This window comes from Panthera pardus, unplaced genomic scaffold (genome assembly GCF_024362965.1).
Source record: "Panthera pardus isolate Hobbes unplaced genomic scaffold, ASM2436296v1 HiC_scaffold_12, whole genome shotgun sequence".
NCBI lineage: Eukaryota > Metazoa > Chordata > Mammalia > Carnivora > Felidae > Panthera > Panthera pardus.
Window position 1 is genome coordinate 106,613,660 of NW_026526677.1, and position 26,043 is coordinate 106,639,702.

The 26,043-nt window shown below is 39.9% G+C and overlaps 1 protein-coding gene across 5 annotated transcripts in view; it reads right to left on the reverse strand.

The window, feature by feature from the left end:
• Positions 1–26,043, reverse strand: part of ZC3H12C (zinc finger CCCH-type containing 12C) — an 83,824-nt gene that overhangs the window by 32,280 nt on the left and 25,501 nt on the right. For 4 of the 5 annotated variants that reach the window (XM_019469237.2, XM_053900530.1, XM_019469235.2 and 1 more), the window contains exon 2: positions 17,025–17,776. In XM_019469237.2, coding sequence (XP_019324782.1) covers positions 17,025–17,704 — 680 coding nt within the window. In that variant the 5' untranslated portion in view covers positions 17,705–17,776. Of the gene's footprint in view, positions 1–17,024; positions 17,777–23,061; positions 24,322–26,043 lie in introns of those variants that run through there. The other variant, XM_019469236.2, reaches the window with a different exon arrangement.

Sequence of the window (26,043 nt, forward strand, 5' to 3'; positions counted from 1 at the left end):
CGGCTTTAATGGGTCATTATATCAAGCTACCTGCAAAGATACAAGTTAGCAGGGTTTGTCAGTCAAGTGCCTACAGTGAAATATGTAAGAGCCAAAGGTATCCCTTTAAACTAGAAAACCATATTTGAATCTTTTGTACTAAGTCCTTGGAGTTTAGACTTAGTTATGTTGCAAGAAGTCAGGGTGCACAGGACGTTAATGACAGAATAATTGTAATATGATAAAACTAATAAAAAATATCGAGCACTAAATTATTAATATAGTCAGGGACTCTTCAAATATTTGACTACTTGATTTTTTTTTCTCAATTTTTAGGCCCTGATCGTACATAGGCCATACTGGACATATGTTTTTTAATTTTTTTTCAACGTTTTTTTATTTATTTTTGGGACAGAGAGAGACAGAGCATGAACGGGGGAGGGGCAGAGAGAGAGGGAGACACAGAATCGGAAACAGGCTCCAGGCTCCGAGCCATCAGCCCAGAGCCTGACGCGGGGCTCGAACTCACGGACCGCGAGATCGTGACCTGGCTGAAGTCGGACGCTCAACCGACTGCGCCACCCAGGCGCCCCCATACTGGACATATGAAAACAGATTTTAATTTTATTTTTTTCAACTTTTTTTTAATTTATTTTTGGGACAGAGAGAGACAGAGCATGAACGGGGGAGGGGCAGAGAGAGAAGGAGACACAGAATCAGAAAGAGGCTCCAGGCTCCGAGCTGTCAGCCCAGAGCCTGACGCGGGGCTCGAACTCACGGACCGCGAGATCGTGACCTGGCTGAAGTCGGACGCTTAACCGACTGCGCCACCCAGGCGCCCCAAACAGATTTTAATTTTAAAGAACTCTTTAAAAAATGGCTTTAAGACCTTCTTCACTAACATATTTTTTTCATCGTTTTCTGATTATGGAAAAGAATGTCTCACGTCTATCCTATGTTCCTTAAGCAGGCAGAAAAGAGTGGAGCTGGATAGAACCTTGAATATGGAAAGAAGAGAAAGTTTTGCTTTCTATCACTCTGGAGTCTAAATTTTATGTTGTATGAGAATGTCTAATTAATTCCAGGTGCTGCCTCACAGGAATCCAAAATTTTCTTTTATCCTGAAGGTTCATACGACTGACTGACCGAAGCCGATTTTGTCACTCGTATAGCTGCTCGAGTTTATGATCTCTGATCTTTTTTCCGATAGGCCAAGATCACTTGGAAGCTAAACCTGGTCTTGAGGATACTGCACGTACCACCGGAAACTACATTGTTAGAGACTGTTAGTAATCTCTAACCATCTCTCCCTTGTTAGAGAGTACTTAATCGGTGTTCACCAGACTGAATGCCCAACTTCCACGCTGTGGCTCAGAGACCCTTCGAGGCAGCAGGGAAGAGGATTTTTAAGTGGGAAACAAAGCTCTGCCTATACCACTCAATTCAAACAGAACTCTGATTTTGTCGGTTTTGAAAATGGGCTTCGTGGGGCGCCTGGGTGGCTCAGTCAGTTGAGCGTCCGACTTCGGCTCAGGTCATGATCTCGCGGTCCGTGAGTTCGAGCCCCGCATCAGGCTCTGTGCTGACTGCTCAGAGCTTGGAGCCTGTTTCAGATTCTATGTCTCCCTCTCCCTCTGACCCTCCCCCGTTCATGCTCTATCTCTCTCTGTCTCAAAAATAAATAAATGTTAAAAAAAAAAAATTAAAAAAAAAAGAAAAAGAAAAAGAAAATGGGCTTCCAGCAAGATTTGCAGGGTTATACTGCTTTTAAGAAAATACAAGTCTGAAAAATCACTGATGGAATAAGGAAAATATTCAATGCCCAAATTATGATGAAATATATGAAATGTAAAACAGTTTATCATTACCCTCCACTTGGTTACAGATTTAACGGCAGGGGGGCCAAGAGAGTTTTGAGAATGGAGAAGTGTAAGGAAAAAGGGAAGGAGAAAGACTGTGTTGACTTTATGAGGTCCATTATTTGAAGCCAAAATTAGTAACAGGAAGCACACCTAGTTAATCTCGATCCAAGTGCTGAAGAGAACGTATCTATTAAGTACATGTAAAGAGGTCTTCAATTTCAGCAAAAGTAGGGAACGTAGACCCTAATCACTTTTTCCTTTTTCATATAATTGGGTAACATTTCCCATGTCTTATCATTGGGAACACTACTTAGGTGATCTTTAATTAACTTCATTCACAGGTAATAGGATTACTAAGGTTGCTGATTGCTAGGTTACGGTTTAAACGCATCTGAGATAACACGAAAGTTTATGGACCACTGGCCTATTAAAATAAAACTCATGACCAATGACCACCACATCTGCGGATTTAAGATTATAAAGAGATGCAGTGGAATATAACTAGTTCTTGTCTCTGTCGTATTCCACACTGATAGAATTAAAAACAGAAAACTAGTCATGATTCTTCGATTCTTTTTGTAGTCGCTAAGGATGTTCTTTACAACAGTAAGAGAAATGGGACACGGCCAGCTAGCCTGTAAGTAATACCCAGGATACTCACTTAGGGGGAAATTAAGCTGTCCTTTAATTAAAGGTAAACCCCGATTGAGCTGGGGCGTAAAAAGCATTCCGCTGAGAGGCTATCTAGTAGAGATACCACGTGAGCCATATACATCATTTTAAAAGGCATGATACAGCACATTTTAAAAGGAGAAGGCGGCTGAGACAATTTTAGCAATATTTAACTCGACTTATCAAAAATGATCATTTTAACATAACCAACACAGAAGTTAATAAATTTCGCATACTTTTCCAAAATGTGCTATGTATTGTACGTTTACAGAATATCTCAATTTGGACGAGGTACCTTACAAGTGCTCAAAGCCACACAGGTCCGTTGCACAGAATTTTGATTTGTGTTGAGAACCAAAACCAAATACAAATGAACTCTGGCATTTCGCAGTCTCTCTGTTCGTGCAAACTGAACACCTGCACTAGGTGTCCAGGAGGATTTTACTTTATTAATCGGGGGATGGACTTCAATGGCAAACAGGCCCGAGGACAAGGAATCCACCCGATGAGTGGAGGCAAATTTTAGAGCCTGGGTAAAATGACCTTCAGTATTCAAACTGACAACTGAAACCAGTTCTCAAGTTCACAAAACCTCACAAACCAGATTAGGTACGTGAAAGCCTTTGTGGTTTGAAAAGATCAGAAGCTAAATCACATTTATCAAGAATACTAAACTCTGCTTGTAGGTTATAAATACCTACCATCAATACCATTAGTCTTGATGTAAAGAAAAGTTATCACAACTTACACATATTCTCTGCTCACACTCTGACTCTAAAATCTGTATCTGATTTCCGTTCACTCTTTACGGAAACGACTTCAGTGTTTCACCTGGAGAGCTTGTCTACATCCCTGTTAACTAACACCAACTGGTTCCGATCACAAGCCTTATTTGGGGGTGGAGGCAGATATGGTTAACGTCTCCATTCTCTGCCCTTTGATTAGTGTACGAGAGCAATGAATATTCTTAGTTCATCCTTTTTTCCAGTTGTCCATAATTTAACCTTTGCATATATTTTCAAATATAATTCTGTCCCCTTCTCTGCAGTCTCAGTGCTGAAATCCTTCTCTAAACTTCTCTACAGAGTGAACTTTTTCAAGGCAAATTTCATATACCACTCTTCCCTTATGTAATTGTTTTTGGTGGCTCCTTATCATTATCAGTGAGGCAATACAAGCATGGACCCTACTGGCCAAAAGTGGTCTACCTGAAATTAGCAGCAAAGAAAATATTTATCTTAATACTCTGCACAAAAATACACCAATAAAGGTTACCTACCAGTCAGGAGATTTGATCTAAACCCAGGAATCCTGGTTCCCTGACCAAGACAGAGGACTTGCCATGATGCGGGGGAAGGGACAGGGAGGATTTTCAATAATTCGTTCATATCAGAAAGAAAAGGCTGGTGTGCCTCGTTTTCATTCCATTCAACAGGAGAATCTGTACTACATCATCATGTGGGGGACTGATGACGGTCTGGTTTTTTTCTTGTTGTTCACTACTCACATCACGGATAGAAACTACAGCAAAATGTGGAGATACAGTTAATTTTAACGAAGTCATCAGGTGACCAGGTCATGGAAGCCTGCTGAAGAACTCAAGGACTGGGGGGGTGAGGAGAGCGAGAGATGAGGGGGGGAATCTCTCTCCCCTCTCTCCCCTCTCTCGCTCGCTCTCCCTCTCCCTCTCCTTTCTCTCTCTCTCTCCCTCTTAGGGTCGGGAAGACGGTTCGGAGGACCCCGAGCTCACCTTGTCCCATGGATACACCAACGGCTACACCCATATAACTAATTCTGAAAATGACCCTCAGGCTGGCAGAACAGACCTTTTACATGTAGTCATAGGAAGGGGGCTACATTGAAAAGGGTGGGAGGGGTGGAGCCCCAGCTGGGAACCTAACCTCTGGTGGGAACACCCACAAGTGGGAGGGAATCGTAAGCGGGGAGAAGACGCCCACGCCAGGTGCCCATGGCCCCAGGGGACCTGTCCTGGGAAGACGAGGCCACCCACATCTGGCTTTGAAAACCAGTGGGGCTTAACTTCAGGAGCTTTAAAAATCAGCAGGGCTCAACTCAGGGAACCACAAACATCAGTGGGCTTAATGCCAGTAGAGCCAGAGGGCAAGAGGAAAGCGAGTCCCCGCCCATCAAGAGCCAGTGGAGCAAAATCACCCCCCCAAGGCACAGCATGGTAGCAGCAGTTTGAAAAGCGCCCATGGTATACACGTAAGAGTTTTATTGGCTAATCTGAGAATGTGTGATGGAGGGGGAGAGAACTGTAGATTTCCCCTGGGGCCAACGTGCTGACAGGTGCCATTTCTGATGCCCAGTCCAGACGGCCAGAGGCTTGCAGGAGCCAGCCCTAGCCACTCTACACCCACCTCGCTACCACCACAAACCCTGCCCCGGCATCCCCTGTGGACCTGCACCGTCTCATCCACCCACCCTGGCGGGCAGGCCTCCAAAGCTGCTTGTGTCCCACCACACCCTGCAGGCAATCCCAGAGGGCCCGGCACCACTGCAAAGTGACTCCTGTCCCCGGGAGGGAGGTAACCCCACACGCTGGTGCGCCCACAGCTCCAGCAGGCCAGCCTCTTAGCTGGCGGCATAGGGGGGTAAGCCCTGCTCTTCAGTGCACCTGTAGATGTGGCAGAGAGGACAACGGCACGTGCCTTGTCTGACAGCCAGCTCCGCTCACCAACAAGAGCCCCTCTGTCACACGGGGAGCACGCCCTGTGGCTGTGGCAGAGAAGCTAATTGCAGATACCGAGTCTGACCGCTGGCTTGCCCACCAAGCAACCACGGCAGTGGCCTCAGGCCTCTCAACAGTATGGGGACCAAACCCTGCCCAGTATGCCCAAACTAGACAAAGCGGGTCAATGCCGCTTGCTGGGTCGAAAGCAATCCAGATGAGCCACGACAGCAAGGAACATGCAGTCCACACGGGGAACACAGGACACAGAACCTCTTCTACACGAGACCACTGCAAGACGAGAAGACCCAGAGAACCTACCTAACACAGGAAAACAAATACGGAGTCCGACAGAATGAGGAGACAGAGAAATAAAGAACAAGACAAGTAACAAGACAGTAAAAGAGCGAAATGAAATGGAGATAAGCAATATGCCTAAGAAAGAATTCAAAGTAATGGTACTCACTAACTTGAGAAAAGAGTGGATGATCTGTGAGAACTTACAGAAATAGAGACAGGGATAGAAATAGAGATAGAAAATATGAAACAGGAACCTGTCAGAACTGAAGAATTCAATAACAGAACTAAGAAAAACACACACTACAGAAAATAAATAGCAGATGTGAGGACACTGAAGAACAGATCAGTGATCTGAAAGACAGGGTAATGGACAGCAACCAAGCTGAATAGCAAAAAAAAAAAATAAAATAAAAAAATAAAAAAAATAAAAAAATGAGAGTAGGTTCAGGGAATTCAACAACATCATCAAGAGTAGTATCATTCACATTAGAGGAGTCCCAGAAGGAGAAGAGAGACAGCAGAAGGCAGAAAGCTTATAAGAAGAAATAACAGCTGAAAACTTCCCTAATCTGGGGAAGGAAACAGACATCCAGGTCAGGAAGCAGAGACGGCCCCCAAGAAGGTCCTTACCAAGACCCATAATAATTAAAATGGCAAAAAGTAGTGTTAAAGAGGAATTTAAAAAGCAGCAAGAAGAAAGAAAATAGCTACACGCAAGGGAAATCCCTTATGGCTGTCTGCTGATTTGGGGGCAGAAACTTTACAGGTGAGATAAAGTTTTGGATAAAATTCGGCAGGAGTGGCATGATATGTTTCAAAGTGCTGAAAGAAAGAAAAAAACCGCCACAACCATGAATACTCTACCCAGCAAGATCATCCAGAGTAAGAAGAGAAATAGTTTCCCAGATAAACAAAAATTAAAGACCATTACCACTGAACCAGCCTTACAGGAAATATTAGAGGGAATCCTTTAAAAGTGAAAAGAAAAGGCCATAACTAGAAGAAAATTACGGAAGGAAACTTCACAGGTAAAAGCAAATATAAAGTACAGTAAAATCGCTTATATCCACATAAATTAGTCAAGGGATATACAAAAAAAGTTGGAAAATATGAAATCTATATATAAAACATGGTGAGGGGAATACAAATTTAGTGCTTTTAGAATATGTTCCAACTGAAGTAACCATCAACTTATATAGCCTGTTATACACATAAGATGTTATATATCAACCCAATGATAACCACAAATCAAAAATGTATAAGAGACATGCAAATAATAAAGAGAAAGGAATCTAAGCACACTAAAGAAAGCTATCAAACCACAAGGGAAGAGAGAAAGAGAACAGAGAAGAACTAAAACAAACAAACAATCAAAAAACAAAAAAACAAAACACCCAGAAAACAACAACGAAAATGGCAATGAGTACACAGCTGTCAATAATTACTTTAAATATAAATGGACCAAATGCTCCAATCAAAAGACATAGGGTGACTGAATGATAAACAAGACCATTCTCTATGCCGCCTGTAACAGACTCACTTTAGACCTAGAGACACATACAAACTGAAAGTGAAGGGGTAGAAAAACATACCATGCAAATGGGAGCCCCCAAAAAAGCAGGGGTAGCAATACTTCCATCAGACACAATAAGACTTTAAAACAAAGACTGTAGCAAGAGACAAAGGACACTACATTATGATAAAGGGATCAACCCAATAAGAGGATATAACAATTATAAATATCTATGTTCTCAACATAGGAGAACCTAAATACATAAAGCAAATATTAACAGACATAAAGGGAGAAAATGACAGTAATACACTAGTAACGGACTTTAACACTCCACTTACATGAGTGGACAAATTACCCAGACAGAAAATCAACAAGGAAGTAGTGACTTTGAATGACACATCAGACCAGATGGACCTAACAGACAGAAAACATTTTCTCCCAAAAGAGCAGAATACACAATTTTTAAAAGTGTACATGTAACACTCTCCAGAACAGATACCATGATAGGCCACAAAGCAAGTTTCAATAAATCTGAGACTGAAATCATATCAAGCATCTTTTTTGACCACAACTGCATAAAACTAGAAATCCATTATAGAAAAAATCTGGAAAGAACAAGAATGCATGGAGACTAAAAAACGTGCTACTAAACAATGAATGGGTCAACTGAAATATCAAAGAGGAAATTAAGAAATATATGGAAACAAATAAAAATGAAGACAAATGGTCCAAAATCTTTGGGACACAGCAACAGCAGTTGTAAGAGGCAAGTTTGTAATGGCACAGGCCTCTATCAAGAAACAAGAAAAATATCAAATAACCTAACTTTACACCTAAAAAACTAGAAAAAGAAGAATAAAACCCACAGCTAGAAGAAGAAAAGGAAGAAGAAAGATTATAGCAGATATAAATGAAACAGAGACCAAAAAAAAAACAAGAGAAAAATCAATGGAACTAAGAGATAGTTCTTTGACAAGATAAACAAAACTGATAAATCTTTAGGGACACTGATCAAGAAAAAAAGAAGACATAAATAAATAAAATAAGAAATGTAAAGAAGTAACAACGAACATCACAGAAATAGAAAGGTTTATAAAAAAATATCATAAAATATTATACACCGACAAACTGGATAACCAAGAAAAATGGATAAATTCCTGGAAACATACAATCTTCCAAGACTGAATCAGGAAGGAAAAGAAACAATGAACAGACTGATTACTATTAATGAAATTGAATCAGTAATCAAAAAACTCCCAACAAACAAATGTCTAGGACCAGATAGTTTCACAGGTGAATTTTACTAAACATTAAAGAAGAGTCAATACTTACTCTTTTCAACTATTCCAAAAAAATAGAAGAGGAAGGTAAACTTCCAAATTTGTTCTATGAAGCCAGCATTACCCCAATACCAAAACCAGACAAAGACTCTACAAAATAAGAAAACTATAAGCCAATACCTCTCGCGAACACAGATGCAAAAATTGTCAACAAAATATAATCAAACTGAATTAACAAATACATTAAAAAAAATAATTCATCACAATCAAGTGGGGTTTATTCCAGGGATGCCAATGTTGTCCAATATTTGCAATCAATCAGCATGATATATCATATTAACAAGAGGAAGAATAAAAATCACATGATATTCTCAATAAATGCAGAAAAAGCAATTTGATAAAATACAATATCCATTCATGATAAAAATTCTCAACAAAGTGGGTACAGAGGGAACATACCTCAACATAGTAAAGGCTGCATATGACAAACCCAAAGCTAACATCATATTCAATGGTGAAAAACTGAAATCTTTTCCTTTAAAATCAGGAAGAAGAGAGTGATGTCCACTCTCATCAGCTTTTATTTAACATAGTACTGGAAGTTCTAGACACAGTAATCAGACAAATACAAGAAATAAAAGGCATTCAAAGTGGTAAGGAAGAAATAACACTATCACTTTTTGCAGATGACTTAGTACGCTACATAGGAAATCCTAAAGACTGCACCAAAAACTACTAGAACTGCTAATTTTAGTAATGTTGCAGGATACAAAATTAATACACAGAAATATGTTGCATTTCTATGCACTAAAAACAAAGGGGAAGAAAGAGAATTTAAGAAAACAATTCCATGTACAACTGCACCAAAAAGAGTAAAATGCCTTGGAACAAATTTAACCAAGAAGGTGAAAGACCTATGCTCACAAAACTAGAAGAGGTTGATTAAAAAAAAAAAAAAAATTAAGGATGATTCAAATGGAAAGATACACCAAGTTCATGGATTTGAAGAATATTGCTAACATGTCCATTCTATCCAAAGCAATCCATAGATTCAATGCAAGGCCTATCAAACACCAGTAGCATTTTTCACAAAAGTAGAATAATACTAAAATTTGTAAAGAACCACCAAAGAATCTGAGTAGCCAAAGCAATCTTGAGAAAGAAGAACAGCTGGAAATATCACAACCCCAGATTTCAAGATATACTGCAAGGCTCTATGAATCAAAACAGTATAATACTGGCCCACAAACAGATCAATTTAATAGGCTAGAGATCCCAGAAACAAACCTACATCTACATGGTCAGTTAATTTATAATGAAGGAGAGAATATACAATGGGGAAAAGACAGTCCATTCAATAAATGGTGCTGGGAAAACTGGATGGCTACATGCAAAAGAAGGAAATTGGACCACTTTCTTACTCCAAAATTTGTACTTCTAAATAAAATATTTCCAAAGTAAATATTTCTTTACACAAAAAATAAACTCAAAATGGATTAAGGACCTAAATTTAAGACCTGAAACCATAAAACTCCTAGAAGAAAACAAAGGCAGTGAGTTTTTTGACGTCAGCTGTAGGAACATTTTTCTAGATATGTCTTCTTAGGCAAGGGAAACAAAAGCAAAAATAAGCTATTGCAAGTACATCCAAGTAAGTTTTTGCACAAAAGAAACGAACAAAATGAAAGGCAACCTACTGAATGGGAGAAGATATTTGTAAATGGTATGTCTGGTAAGGGTTAATATCCAAAATATCTCAAGAATTCATACAATTCAACACCAAAAAAACAAACTAGCAAGGATGTCGAGAAAAGGGAACCCTTGTGCACTGTTGGTGGGATTGCAAACTGATGCACCCACCGAGGAAAAGAGTAGAGAGGTTCCTCAATAAATTAAAAATAGAAACACCACACGATGCAGTAACTGCACTACTGGGTATTTACCCAAAGAAAGGGAAAACACTAATTCAAAAAGAAACATGCAGCCCTATGTTTATGGCAGCATTATGTACAATAGCCAAGATAAGGAAGCCATCTCAGTGTTCATCTAGAGTTAAATGGATAAAGAAGATATAGTTACACACCTACACACACACACACACACACACGCACGCACACGCACAAGCATATCACTTAGTCATAAAGAGTGAGACCTTGCCATTTGTGACAACAGGGATGGACTTAGAGAGTATTAGGCTAAGTGACGTAAGTTAGGCTGAGAAAGACAAATACCCTATGGTTTCCCTTATATGTGGAATCTAAGAACAAAACAAACGACTAAACAAAAGAAAAAAAACACAATTAAATACAGAGAACAAACTGGTGGTTGCCACTGGGGAAGCTGGTGGTGGACGGGTGAAACAGATAAGGGGGATTCAGAGGTACAAACTTACAGACATAAAATAAATAAGTCATGGAAATGAAAAATACACCATAGGGAATACAGTCAATATTATCGTAATAACGGTGCACAGTGACTACACTTATCCTGGTGAACGCTGAGCAACATATAGAATTGTCAAGTCGGTATGTTGTACACCTGAAACTAATATAACATGGTCTGTGAATTATACTTCAAGAAAAAGGAAATAAAAAAAAATTTTTTTAAAAAGAAAAAGGAAATCAAGGAATCTCAGGCATCAAAGTACACTGACCCCAAGTTAATCATACTCCCATCCATGACAGTTCTCAGAATTGTACTTCGTTAATGACAGGACAAGTCACCTGGTAACTTAAGCCACATGTAAAAGAAAAGAGCACTGGATTTCTTTAAGGAAAAATATGAATTTAAACTACTGGACACAGGGGCGCCTGCATGGCTCAGTCGGGTGAGCATCCGACTTCGGCTCAGGTCATGATCTCACAGTTCGTGGGTTCAAGCCTTGCGTCGGGCTCTGTGCTGACCGCTTGCTCAAAGAGTGGAGCTTGCTTCAGATTCTGTGTCTCCTTGTCTCTCTGCCCCTCCCCCGCTCACGCTTTGTCTCACTCTGTTTCTCAAAAATAAATAAATGTAAAAAAAAAAAAAAATTTAAACTACTGGATACATGTGGACTGAGACGAATTCAACTCTGCTGATTCCAGTTTAACGGAATCACAGGGTTTGAAAAGTTGTAAAGCTACTTGGAGGAAATGAAAATCACAGTATCCTAAGAATTTAATTTCAGAAATATGATAAATATTAATCATGCTTTATTTCTGAGGCATGCATTTCATGGAATATCTACATTATCAAGTATCTGTCCCATTAAGGAAAGAGGCCTATTGACTGAATGACCAGTTTGCTAAATTACTAAAGAGGGATTTTCTTTTTTTAAGGAATTAAAACCAACCGCACTTTTTGTCAGGATTTATTACTCCAGCTCCACTCAATATAACTTTCACTCTGTTTCATATTTCAGAAACCCAACAGGTTTTGAATTCTTACTATTTTATATGCAAAAGTTTAGGGCTTTCTCTAAACTTAGTTCACCTTTCTATTTTAACACACTGACGTCCTCCATACTTAGCAGTGAAACAGTATCACAAATTATGCTACAGTAAGTTCTGGGTTTAACTGTCAATTTTTGGTGAATTGTTTATTCAACAGACTTACCCAGAACTTCTATCCATGTGGCGCATTCTAAAAAGCATATTAATCAGGGGCGCCTGGGTGGCTCAGTTGGTTCAGTGTCTTGATTTCGGCTCAGGTTATGATCTCACGGTTCATGAATTTGAGCCCCGAGCTGGGTTTCACACTGATAGCATGGAGCCTGCTTGGGACTCTCTCCCACTCTCTCTGCCCCTCCCCTGCTCATGCACACGTGTGCTCTCGCTCTCTCTCTCAAAATAAATAAACATAAAGGAAAATAAAGCATGTTGGTCAACGGGAAGTAGAAGCATGCTCCCTCCAAGGCAACACAGTAGGACCCCTGCAACCCTGGGACCTCTGGGGTCTATCTTGGTTATGCGGCTTGTCTCTGTGTAACTTTGAAGGCACCCAGATCTAAGATCCAAGGCTCCTTTACGAAACTGTAGAAATCATCACAGAAAACCACCGATATAAAATTAAGGCAAAAATTAAAATATTCCTATAAATCATAGGAACAAAATGGACTGCTAAATTGCTATGCTTATTAAACACTTAAATAAAACCCTGGGATAACAAAGTATTCATTACATGAGTTACTATATTCTGGATTGAAATCTAGAATCTAGAGCTAATGCAGTATAAGCGTAATTACTGAACACCTATTACATCCCAGGCACTTGGTATTAATTACCTTTAAGTCTAATAACAAGCCCGTAAGACTTCCCCCTTTTTCAGTTCTGAAAGTGGGGCTGGAAAGTTTTAACAATTCAGAATCACAAAAGTGGTATGTAAAGAACGAATTTAAACAAATTTTTAAATTTTTATTTATTTTTGAGAGAGCGAGAGAGAGACAGAATGCGAGCGGGGGAGGGGCAGAGAAAGAGGGAGACACAGATTCCGAAGCAGGCTCCAGGCTCTGAGCTGCCAGCACAGAGCCCGACGCAGGGCTCGAACCCCCCCAACCGTGAGATCATGACCTGAGCTGAAGTCGGACGCTCAACCGACTGAGCCACCCAGGCGCCCCGAGAACTAATTTTTTTAAAAGTCTCCTTTGGCAATTTCAATAAAAATGCCCTGGCTTTTCTACCTTTAACTTCTATCTAATCATTTTCTATCACTTCTATAGCTAGCATTTAAATGAAACTAAAATATACTCATCTTATATATGGAATCATTCTGCCTGAGAGATCAGAAAGAAAATAAAATAGTACTCTATTCTTAACTCATGCTTGTATTTACTTATTTTGCGTATGAATTTATTATGTAATAGGTTTGCTTAACTTATCAGGAGTGGGAAATTAATCTGAAAAGTAAAACCATGTTATATTTTATGAGACATGACATGGATGAAATCTATCTACATTTCTGTTAAAATAAGATTATGAATCTGAAGTAGATATGTATTTTTAAATGACTTTTTTTACTTTATGTAGATCTTATAAATGGCAGAATATGAAAGTTTACTATGAATTTTCATGAGTTCTGGCACTTTCAAAGTTATGGACGTGGTACAACATTTTATTGTGACTGACAGTATAATTCTGCTATAATAAAAATTTCCTGTCAACCTGTTCTGTCCTGAAATGCCTGAAGCACTTTCGTTTAAGTGTCAGATTAAAATATATGACGGAGAGGAGAACAGAATCTGCACTGTCCCGTCTTTACAGCAAGCGATACAGGGGGGTGCCAAAAGGGTGTGGGGGTAGACGTTTGTTTTCATAATTATGTAAGAATAGATTGTTCAAATGCCTTCATTATGCCATCTATTTTTGAATCAGTTTTCCTGTGGATAATTTTCACCATGTGGGAGAAGTAAAGTTTAGAGTCTTACGTAAATTTTCCATTATCCAAGTACCTTTCATTTCCATTGGGAGCCGGTTTGGGTCATATGAGTTGATGTGAGGCTGACCCAACTGTGACATCATTTATCTAAAGGACACCCATCTCAGAAATTCATTTCTGCGGGCTCCAGGTTTTATAAATCTCATGCCCTTTGCGCCTCTCTAAAAGTGCGTTCCCCTCTAACGCCAAATACTCCACTTGTGCCTTTCTTGTTTCCTCCGTCAGAATTGCAGTTGGTTCGGTCTGAAGGCCAAACCGTCCTAGTCTTACTGTCTTTGTCTCCTGTGGAGACTCTCTTTCCCACCCCCTCCTTATCTAGGTTCATTCTTAAACTGAAAACGAAACAAAATCCTGCCCCAACATTCCTTCATCCTGTTTTTCCCCTTCCTCTGTCAACTTTCTACAATACTGATCTAGCTGTAGTTCTTCATTGCTTTCTTTCTTTCCTTTTTCTTTTTTCAAGTAGGCTCTATGCCCACTGTTGGGCTTGAAGTCACAACCCTGAGACCAAGAGTCACGTGCTCTACTGACTGAGCCAGCCAGACACCCCCATTGCTTCTTTTCTTGGCATCCCTGTAACCGGGCTTCCATCTTTAATGCCACATGGCATTCCTGAAGACAGTGACTTCCTGGCTGTCGTGTCCTCTAATCTCTCTCCTTAAAGCCTGCTCTTCTTCGAGTTTGACGGCATTTGTACATCCTTGGTTTTTCTAGCATTTTACTTTTTTCTAACATTTGTGCTTTTCACACTACTCTTTCCCTGAACTACCACTTTCTTCTGCTTCCTGATCTGTAAATATGCACATTTCATGCTAAGTGATTTTTGACAATGGCTACACATCCGAAATACCTTCACCCTTCAAAAATACATGATCATGTGGGCTCTACCACAGCCCCGTTCCTTCAGATTCTCCAAGCGTAGAGCCCAAGACTTGCCCTGGTGATTGTCATATCTGGCTATAGTTACAGGTGACCCTCCAGAACCTTCCTTCGTTAGGCTCTCCCCTGGAGATTCCATGATGTTTAGACCTTACAAATGATCACTCTGCTAAAGTAATTGTTCGCTAGTTCTGGATTTTTACAAGGAAAAAAAAAAAAACCTCATTCGGGAAAGATTAAACAGTAGGTTATTTTACTGAAAGACTTCTCAAGGCCGTACGTACACTTCATACTTCTATGCCACTTTAGGCCCTCTTTATCCCATTAGAAAGGGTTTTTTGCACCCAAATTGATCTACCTCCTATAATCCACTTTCTTTTTTTTCCAGTTTATTTATTTTGAGAGAAAGTGGGAATCAGGGAAGGACAGAAGGAGAGGGAGAGGGAGAGACTCCCAAGCAGGCTCCGTGTTGTCAGCGCAGAGCCCGAAACAGACCTAGAGCCCACGAACCGTGAGATCATGACCTGAGCTGAAGTTGGACACTACACTTGACCTTAGCCAAAAGGCCGAGAAGCGACTGCAGTTGGATGCTTAACCAACTGAGCCAGGTGTCCCTATGATCCACTTTAAACATCACTGCTAGGGTATCAGTCTAAGGCACAACTGTACTCTTATAGTCCTCTTCTCAAAAATCTTCAATTATCTTTGGATTAGGGTCAAGTTTAAATTCTCTCGCTTGGCACTCAAGGCCTTAGAAGGTCTGACTTGAACCTTTTCAACTTGTTTTTATCTCTCATTATCCGAAAAAAAGTGTACAGACTTCGAAGTCAGGTATACATGGGTTTGAATTATGCTTTACCTGGGAGGAGCAACGCAAATCCTGCAAGTCTCATTGGCTTATAACTGAAAGAAAGATAATGCTGGTCCTACCTGAGAAGGTTATCTTGAGGCTTACAAACTGGTCCTTCTCATACCCTGTGTGTAAGTCCTCACCCTCACCCGCTAAAAACAGTGCTTCTCAAATGTCAGTACACATTCTTGGTAGCTGGCATACTCGTTACACAAGGAGATGTGTGAGTTGCACCTGGGTCTGGACTTGGGCAGTCCGCGTGGAGAGCTGGCAGGTCTCTAGAGTTACACGGCCCAGTATGGTGGCCACCAGCTCCAGGTGGCCCTTGAGGACTTGAAGTAAGGCTCGTCTGAACGGCGACGTGCTGTGAGTGTAAGATAGCCAACTTTACGACTTAGTATCAAAACAGTAAGGCGAAATACCTAATAATAACGTTATCAATGACATGTTGAAAGGATATTTGGGGTCTATAAGCCTAGATAAAATATATCATCCATGTTAATTTTACCTGTTTAACTGTTCAGTGTAGGTACTAGAAAATTTTAAATGATGCACATGCCTCACAGTGCATTTCCAATGAACAGCACTGGTCTAGTATGTGCATTTCTAATAAGTTCTGCGACGATTCTGTGGTATCCTCAGATCACTTTTTAAGAAACCATGTGTGAAATGCTAAGCTCTCTGAAAGAATCAATGCCTTTACACATCTTTATAAGCCTCATAGTGTTCTGAACATTGGGGGTTATTTACTTTATACTAATTGAATTTAGATGCACTTAAAATTTTGAGTTCTTAAAATTCATAGAAAGAATTTCATTAGAAGTTTCGCTTTGGCTTTTTTATCCCCAGCTTGTAAGGAATTATTTTTGAATTTACATTCCTTAAGTGAAACAAAAAAATTTGAAACTCTAACTTTGATTTGTTCCCAAATCAATATAAACAGTTTTCTGAAGGAATTGGTGTTTTCCCCTAGGATTATTTGACTTCACCTAGAAATAGACTGTTTATCTGATTCCAAAATTGTTGAATATTATCACAGTCAAGTTCTTCGTTTAAAACTAGTGGTCAACACTCAACCAGGAATATACATGGATTTCTATGGCACAGTAATTTAGCCGGATGAGGAACAAAAAGACATGTATCTGGGGAAAGAGGGTCTGTATCTAAGGATGAACGGGAGGAGAACTGGCAGAGCCCCCTGGCAGCTGGGAGGAAGAAAAGTGAAAGAGATGCGATTCCAAATATGTAAGCTAGGGGCACCTGGGTGGCTCAGCCGCTTGAGCGGCCGACCTCAGCCTAGGTCGTGATCTCCTGGTTCACAAGTTCGAGCCCCACGTCAGTCTCTGTGCTGACAGCTCAGAGCCTGGAGCCTGCTTTGGATTCTGTGTCCCCCACTCTCTGCCCCTCCCCTGCTCTCTCTCTCTCTCAAAAATAAAAACATTAAAAATTTTTCAAAAAATACATAAGCTAACGTGGGGATGCAGAATAACCTTGACTTCAGTGACTATTAGAAGAGAAATTGGTCACGACACTAGGAACACCTCTCAAAGATGGTTTAGTAATACCCAGTGAAGACTTTGGCACTTACCTCATGGCCACATTGCTGCCATCGATGACTACGGGTCTCAGGTTCTCCCCGTCATCCGCCACGAGCTCTTGCATCGGAGAGTCCGACCGCTGAGACTCCAGGGAAGGCGCTTCCCGTGTGAGACTGTTGACCGTACTAACCGTCTGTTCGGCCTCACTTTTGTTTCCAAGCTTGACGAGCTCTCCCAAGATGTCATTGATTAAAGCATCGGTACCGAGTTTATTGAGCACAAGCTGAACCTGTTCTTCAGAATAGCCTAACTTCAGTGCAAACTCTAGTTTTGTTTGGTATTCTCGCACCACATCGGGGGGTTTCTTCACTTCCTTGGAGGTAGTCTGGGACTCCTCAGGTTTAAAGTCTTGCAAAATGTCACTGCGTTTGAGTATGTGAGGCTCTAAGCAGGGAGACCTACACAGTTGTCTGTGAGTCTTGGTTAATAAGCATGGCTCTGCTGAAATGCTTCTCGACTGGTCTGACTCGTTATCGGAATTTGTGCTTTCTTCAGAGTCACCAGAGCTCACATTCTCTTCAGACACCTCTTTCTCTTCCTTCCCGGAATTAACTTTATCCATTGTTGGCTTTTCCACCATTGACCAAGGTACAGATGTACTTAAATGTGGGTCAGTGCTCTCCACATAAAGGTGGCCTAGGTCATGCCCCAGATGATCCTTCAAGCCCATGAAGCTGTTATGTGTACTTGACTCCACTTTGCTATTTTTTCTGTATTCCTGAATGCAAAGCACCCCGTATTCCTAGAGAAAAAATGCAAAATATTTAGAATCTCTTATGTACAGTTTCATTCCTGTTTCAGTGAAGAAGTTGAAAGATTATTTATTACCAAACTATACTGAATACCTACTTTGCAGTTACCTACATCTTCTCATCCCGCGGAACACCTTTGCCCAAGATGGCATCATGCCCCGTTTTTCAGATGAAGAAGTTAGGAATTAGAATGCCATGCGATCCCTCTGAGGTGACAAAGAAAATAACCAGTGGAGCTGGGTTTTTTTTTTTACCCAGTTTTGCCCGACTCCCAAACCCATGCTTCGCCCACTGTGTCATGATGCTTCTCGACCATCACGGAAGAGATCTTTCCACTGTCAGAAAGACCAATGTTTCCAGAGCGACACCTAGAACATTACCCAAAAGCATGTTTTAGATATACCAGGATAGGTTCTGTACAAGTTCTCTAAAAGAGTTCATAAACATCTGTAAAGATTAAAGAGAAAGCCATACGGAGAGAAAGGAAAATATTAACTTTACTGTAATTGAAAAATTGACGTTAATTTGGATCAAGCTTAACGACTTTAGGTTGACTTTATGTCAACCTAAAGACATTTCAGAAAAAATTTACGTGGTGTGCTGTAAAAGCACAATTGTACAACGGCCAACAAAGAATGAAATAATTACAGAGTGAATTCTACTCCGTTTAGGAGATGAACAGTTTTGTCCTAACAATCTTTATTTTGTGACTACTGAACATAGTAACGAATACAAATCTTAATGACACGCCACCCTTACTGTCAAGGACACTACCATCTACTTCACTCCAGGGGAAAAGAGCTCTTTTTTATTCTGTGCACATTGCTAGAAAGCGCAGAAATGAAATCGTTCTCATAAAATTAGCAGCATACAGTTAAGTACACTGACCGTTATCTTAATTTCCTGCATTTTACAGAAGAAAATATCTCCCTGTATTATATCAGATAATTAGTTCACCATTATCTACGTTTCGCTAAAAAGTCATCCTTTCTGCTACTCCCTCCCCTGCCACCCCCAGGAATGCTTTACTGTTTAAAATGCTTTTGCTGTTTTACTAGTTTTCCTCAAAGTCTATTGGGAATCATTGTTATTTCTCTACCAGGAACAGGTTAGCAAAATAAAATTATCTGTTCTTGTGCTTCAGTGCAAGGGCTGTAAATTTACTTATTAAGGCAATTCCAGTGTTCCATCTGGGAGATTAGTAAGGCAGGGGTAGGTGAATTTGAGACTGTCATAAAACACCTATTTAAGTAATCTAAAAAAGAAAATTGTAAAAAACATTTTATTCTAAAGCTCTTCAACATCTTATTTACACTAGAAAGGAGCTATTATATAAATGTTAAGAGAAAAATGCTAAGTGTTCTTCTAAGAAGTCAAACATCTGAATGCATACTTGGTGAACTTATTAGAGAGTGAAGTATTTCCACATAATGAAATAAATTCTATTAAGTATGGTAAATACTAGAGAACAGAACATGGAATCTTTAGCTTGATAACCACACACTTCACATTTCTTCCGTGTGGAACTCCTACACACTTCTACAGGAGTTTCTCCGGGTTTTATCCCTCGAGAAGACAGATAACGCTGTTCTATTAATAGAGCGTTCATTCGTCTTAAAGGAACATCAAGTTCTCCTGGCCTGGGACGGCACAACTGATAAAAAGAAACACTCTTTAGGAGAGCTCTGAGCCGTATCTATTTCATTTTTTTTCTATTAATATGGATATGCACGAGCCCAATTATTTAGAATTAAAGGAAGGGATTCTGAAAGCACATCTTTACACCCAGTGATTTATTAACTACTGTAATATACTGACACCATAATGCAAGTAACAAATCACAACAGAATCCTAATGAAGGGATACAGTTAAAAGAAAAATCTGCACCGTGGCCTTCGCAGAGCTCCCACCAAAAGTATCTCGAACAAGGAAAACCCTATTGGAAGCTGGGCTGCCTGGCAACCAGAAGCTGGTTGCTAAGCTGCACTCTTTTAACATGCCATCATGAATGCTAGCACAGTCAAAGAATAATTTGGTATGAACAAAAGCCTATAAAAGAGACTGGGACTTAAGTGCGTCTGGTTTACCCTCCGAGAACAATGCAGCTGCCAGGCCAATCTGGAAGCTCCCACATCATTGTTCTGTAAACCCCGCAATCTGTTCTGACTACAGGAAGTGTATTTAATGGGCCACGCTGCTGATCTCCCCCGAAAAGTTTGGGTTCTGCACAAGCGCTGTTGTGGGATAATTCTTCATGGTAATGACTCACTGACCCAATCCCCGACTTGAAGTAGGAGATATTATTTTAATATTGAGCAGTAGTGTCCTCCTTTGGGACAGTTTCAGAAAAGATGAATACTTTATCAAAAACACAGCCACTGGGGAACAGGGAAATGAAATGTTATGTTTAAAGAGTAAGTGAAATTATTCTGAATTTTCCCATTTTCCAAAGAAATGAAACCCAATACTGTAAAGATTTTTAAACCATAAATGATCCACCCTAAACAAATATTTAAATCTTTCTATATCACTTCAGTCTAATCTAAAAAAGTGTTCATGACACAATGTAAAACTGCTCTACTATTAAATTTTATTCTACAGCTATAATGATAAAATAGGGAGAAAAAAATGAGATTGCCAATAGTTTACTTTTTATAATATTAAACCACAGAAAACGCAACTGTATACAAATGTAGTGAATACCACACACCTTTAACTTATAATCACTCATGTGATTTATATATCCTATTTAAAAAGTTTACGATAACTGGGCTAACACGATTTTTAACACTAAGGATAAAAGTAAGCTTGATCTCCCCTACTTTAAAAAAAAAACTAACATTTTATGTTGTTAGGCAAAACAGTTTTTTCTTTTCAAATATTCTCACTGAACCTTTTTTTCCACAGTGACAGGCCTCTCTCTTCATGTTCTATATTTCAACTGGTTACTTCAGAGTTTTCCAACGTCATCTTCCCTAAACAAGCAGTTAAATAATTTTTAGTTCCTGTCAATCAACAGACTAAATATGAAACAGTAAGAATAAGGGCAAAGGAGTTGTTACCAGGCCTATAAGCCACACAGATTTTCTTCACTGCATAATCCAAATCTGAAGCAGCCTTATTTGTACCGATCAAATGGCAAACATTTGGTTTTTAAAACTTTCATCTCTGAAATGCTTCCTTACCCATTCGTAATTAGTAAAAGACTGCCCTGACTTAATATGGCAGTTAAAATTTTTTTCACAAATGATCTTGAAATCATTCAATAAAATATTAAAGGCTAGTCTTAAGATTTAAAAGCTGAAAAAATATTTTCATAGGCTGCAGTACTTGTTCATGTCATGTGCAAAACTTAAAGGAATTATTACAAGAAATCTTAGGACAAAGAACAGTAAAGCGTCTTTACTCTCGTTCAGGGCCTTCAAAATTATCAACGTAATGTTGAAAAAGACAGCAAAGACTTCAATAACATCACATTTCTTATTACATGTAAGACAGAAAATACTTTTCTCCTTAACTCTAAATTGCTTATTAGACTTTTAAGGTTTGCATGTACTCAAATGCAAACATATGTAAACCACCTTTCATCAACTATTAACCAATAAGGCTAATTTCCCCCAGTTCATGAAGAAGCAATGTCGACAAAATTTCACACATAAAACAGGTCAGCGTTTATACTCCCATCATTATCAAAAAACTACAAAAAATATGGCTTAACTTTTAAGCTTTATATCAGGAATCTGTTGTAATTGGCCTTTACACACTATATTCATGAATACAAAAAGCACTGGGCAAAAATATAATGGTCTGAACACAGATTTCTACACTTACAAAGCTATAGCTTCCGTCCAGATACTATACTGGACACAGAAATAATTTTCTTTGCCAAAGGCCTAATAGATTAAAAATCAAATAATACTATTTGTTGAAAAGTAACCAAATTTTCATGCGAATTTTGTAGATGATGAAGTGTAACTATTTTAATTGTCAAAAAGAAACTTTCTATTAGCTGAAAGTAGGTTTATAATAGAACGGTTATTTACTAGAAATGTGTTGTATACACACGAATTCCCCCATTTGGTGAGATCTTTGAAAGTTCTCATTAGATGACTTGGATAATCCTTCACCTCAAATCCAGTAAAAAAGTTTTTGTTTTTGTTTTTGTTTTTTTATTCTAAAGAGCCTCACAGATCCGGAATATTAGACCACAAAGTTGTTAAATCAACTTATTTGTTTGTAATGTAAAGTTACAATGCCATAAAGTGGGTTCTGGTTGTTATCCAAATGGTAATACTATGAGAACAATGAAAATAAAATAATGAATATGTAATAAATACCTACTGCTGTAGTCTCTGTGTATTTAATTACCATTGTATTTCAGTGAGTGCTGTTGTCCGCATCCCTCTAGCTAACAAAGGAAGGATGTCCCTTTCAACAGATTGCTTAATGCTCTGGGGCAGCAGATGTCTACTGGAACGGCAGGAGACCAGCAACTGGTGGCCTGCCCATCTTCTGAAAACTTTCAATAGACTCCTGCATATGTTCACACAATAGGGCATGTGGTAGAAAGGAAAACCTCTTTTTAACCCTTTATGCTCTCTCTTTCCCTCCCAACTGATAGATGAAAGTCTTTGTCTCCTCCTCTTTTCCCCATTACACAACTCGCGAAAGCAATAGTTATTGGAACGACATCTTCAGCCTAATGTTTGAAACCACTGCAGGGAAAAAGAGATGGGAGAAATCAGAACTCTATGTTGCTATCAAAAACCGCTGACAGAGCAGGTGAACACTTAGTCATTGTATTTACAGCAAGCTGTCTGAAACATCTACCTGTGCATCGGTCCATCTCCCCAAGCTAGATTTTTACGACAGTAGGAAAATCGATCATATCTTACTATCAGCTTAGAGCACCTAAGTCTGACAGTGACACTTTAAAGAACCTAAGAATGTGACAAGATAAAATCCTAATTCACTGTTTGTCAAAATATCAGAACATGTGATCATCACTTATCTTTAAGTACCGAATGATCACGTGCCATGCGCAGCGCCTTGCAAAGGTTCGTGAGGCTGTAATGACTGATCGGACTCCAGAAGATAAACCTGTAAAAAATCTGCTGCACGTATTTTACAGAGAGAATGATCTTGTATTTTGGCACTCCGTAATAATCTGTAGGCTTTCGTTTGAGGCGTATTCTCTCTTTTACAAAGTTCAATACTCTCGGTATTCAGCCAAGTTGAACTTGGAAGGCAGGCATTAAGTAGCGCAGATACTCACGGCGGCAGGAAAATACAAAGACGTTTCTGCAGCAGCTTCAGCGGGAACTCCTTAACACAGTGGTAGCCGCAGACGTGCAGGCAGCCAGGAAGAACAATGAATGGTTGGACAGATGCAATGGCAATGTCTTTGCTGAACCGATTACCGAGTGGAGGGACAGCCAATCACGGCGCGGGAGCTCACAATTAGTTGGGCAGATGCGGGCCAAGCTCGGCTCCCTGCGTCAGGTTCGCAGGTTCCTACGATAAGCGAGTTGATGTCATTCCCGGGGCCTGCCCCGGGCAGCGTGTGTATTAACGAGGGGTGTGCGGGCAACAATAGGCCAGACAAAGGCCACTCGCCGGCAGCTGCTCTTTGGGAGCCGAGTCATTAGGCAGCAGGCTGCCAACAAGAAACACCTGGCTTGGGCGGCCTTCGGCTTTTCCTCCTTGCTTTTCATGCACCAAACAAAGAAACGAATTCTATTTTCAAGTAGTCAGAGTTGCATGTTTCCAAAAAGTTGAGGCTCCACTCCAGTCTATTAGCTTTGGGGTTTTGAGAAATAAAGAAAATGAAGTGTGTCAAAGTAGCGATTCCCTACTGCAGTAATCCCTTTCTTTAATAAATGAGTGACTAGTGAAATGAGACAGAAGGCTACAGTCAAACGATTTCCCTGGAAACACCGGGAAATCCAAAATATTTTTAGGTATTGGTTCGTTTGTTGCAAGGCAATAAAAAGACAAAACAGGGAGGGGGAGCGATAAGAGCTTACAAACAGAATTTTAAAAAGTGAGTTCACTAGTCCTGTAGTGTGGGAAGACGAAACGAGTGTGGTCCAACTGTGTGCCAAATGTGTCATCCAAACTGTACATTTAGACAAAACTGCTTACGTTCAGCCTAAAATCGCTAGCACGGCTCACCTTACACATGTGCAACGCCACGTAAAACTCTTTTATTACGGATTCCACTCACTCGTCTCATTAAATAAAAGCTTTCATTATGTTCTAATATACAACATTATCATACCTGTTAAAGGGATTTGTATTTCAGCTCAAATTCCAGCTCAGGAACAAGTTAACTTTATGAAGAAGAAATATGGGGGGAAGAATTACCAAAATGGACCTCCTCAGGGAGGAAGCTTGTTACCCCAGATTTATTTCCAACTTCCAGAATGTAGTACTTACAATGCTACCACTACCTGCTTCTGAGGGCTGCAGTTTCGTCCTGAGTGGCCTCAATGAAAGAAGTTCAACCAAAATTTAAAACCCCTCAGGTGCTGTGAAAATACTCCCCTGCTAAAGGAAACCTACCTCCGACGCACCACCTACTTTTGTGAACTCGCGCCCCCACCCGCCCACACAAGCACGCACCCACTTTGCACTCTCCTCCAGGTGAAGCAGGAGCTGCTACTAAAACTCGACTTTCTGATACAGGCTGAATTATGCACAGCCTAGGATTTATCATTGTATCATTATGAGAGCCAAGATGTAAAATTTGGTAAAAGCACCCCTAACGATAGAAACCGATCACAAATACCGGAGCTGCTCTCCGTTAGGGTCATTTGTGAATACGTGGGGGAAAAGTGCCAGTTGGGACTCCTGGCCACGCCCTTACTGTGTCCACTCAAGTGTCAATGAGATTTTCTCTATTTACAACCTAAGAGGAAGGCCTACTCCATACAGTTACAAATTTTCAGTTACCTCACTGAAGAAAACATTCCTTACGCCTACCAGAAGCCTAGAAAAGTCCTGTTATCAGAAATAAAATAAAAACGCAGAGTATACTTTAGATCACTGTCTATATTTTTTCTCAAAAGAGTTTACTATTTTATTAAGGTATATCATTCCCGAATGTTAGAAAAGTTCAAAATCTGTGGAAATATTTTCTAACTAAATGTAATTATTAGGTCTAAAGCAGAAACCATTCTTTTTCTGCCAAGGGTTATTTACGGTAATGTTTCTGCAGTGAGGTGAGCCTATGGTCTAATGTTGTAAGCGCATTAAAGATAAAGCATCTCTAACGTAGTTTACTGCAAGTTATAAGGTAAATTACACAGAGTTTAGACTTTATGTCTTGGGTAAGCATATGAATGTCACAGAAGTGAAGAAAGTTAAAAATTTTTTTAAAAGTGACGTGGTGGTATTTCTCTTTAAAATTTCATGAGCAAAAGGAGTAAGAAACATAAATCAAGGCCAGTAGGATGGTTAGCAAATGTACTTCTTTTGGTAAAATGGGAGTTTGATTTAGCAAAATAAAAAACAAAAAATATAACACACACAAAAGCAAAGTAGTTACAACTAAACCCTAATAAAACCTAAGCTAGGCACTCAGAGAGACAGGTCAATATTTATGAATTCATATTAAAACTTTTTTGTGTGTATAAAAAGGAAACTCTTTAGTATGAATAGAAAGTCCTCTCTTTTCCCCTGGGTTTCCTTTCTTCTCTTTATCCCCTGCTACTATAGTTACTACTTTATAGCTTTAATTCAGGAGGAGGAGGAGGAATCTTCTCACTAATTCCTGCCACTGTGAACACAAAGAATGAGAGAAAACTACCCAAGGGCTCAGCAGGGAGCCTGATCTCTAGCACTGGATTAAGCTTTTTTGCAAACAGCAAATAAAGGCAGTGATCTGAAAAAGCTAATCAGATCCTGCTGGGGTATTTAGACTATCTTGGTTGCTAGTATTGGATAATGTTAAGCACATTAAAACATCTGTAGGTGAAAAGCCCGTCTGGCTTTCTTAGTCATAGGCCCTGCCTGGTCCACTTGCCCGCCACCCCCCCCTCCCGCCACACCACGCCCCACCCCAAAGCCAATACAAACAGCTGCACTGGGCTCTCTCCGGGGCGTCGCAAACCAGGGCTGAGCAGGCCTGCGGCTAAGACAGGAAAAAACAAGGCAGGTGTCATTTGTAATTTGGGGAGCACGCTGAAATCTGTCAATGCCAAGGGGGTGTCTAATGTTAGGACCTTGTTTGCTCAAGTCTGAATGTGAACACGTG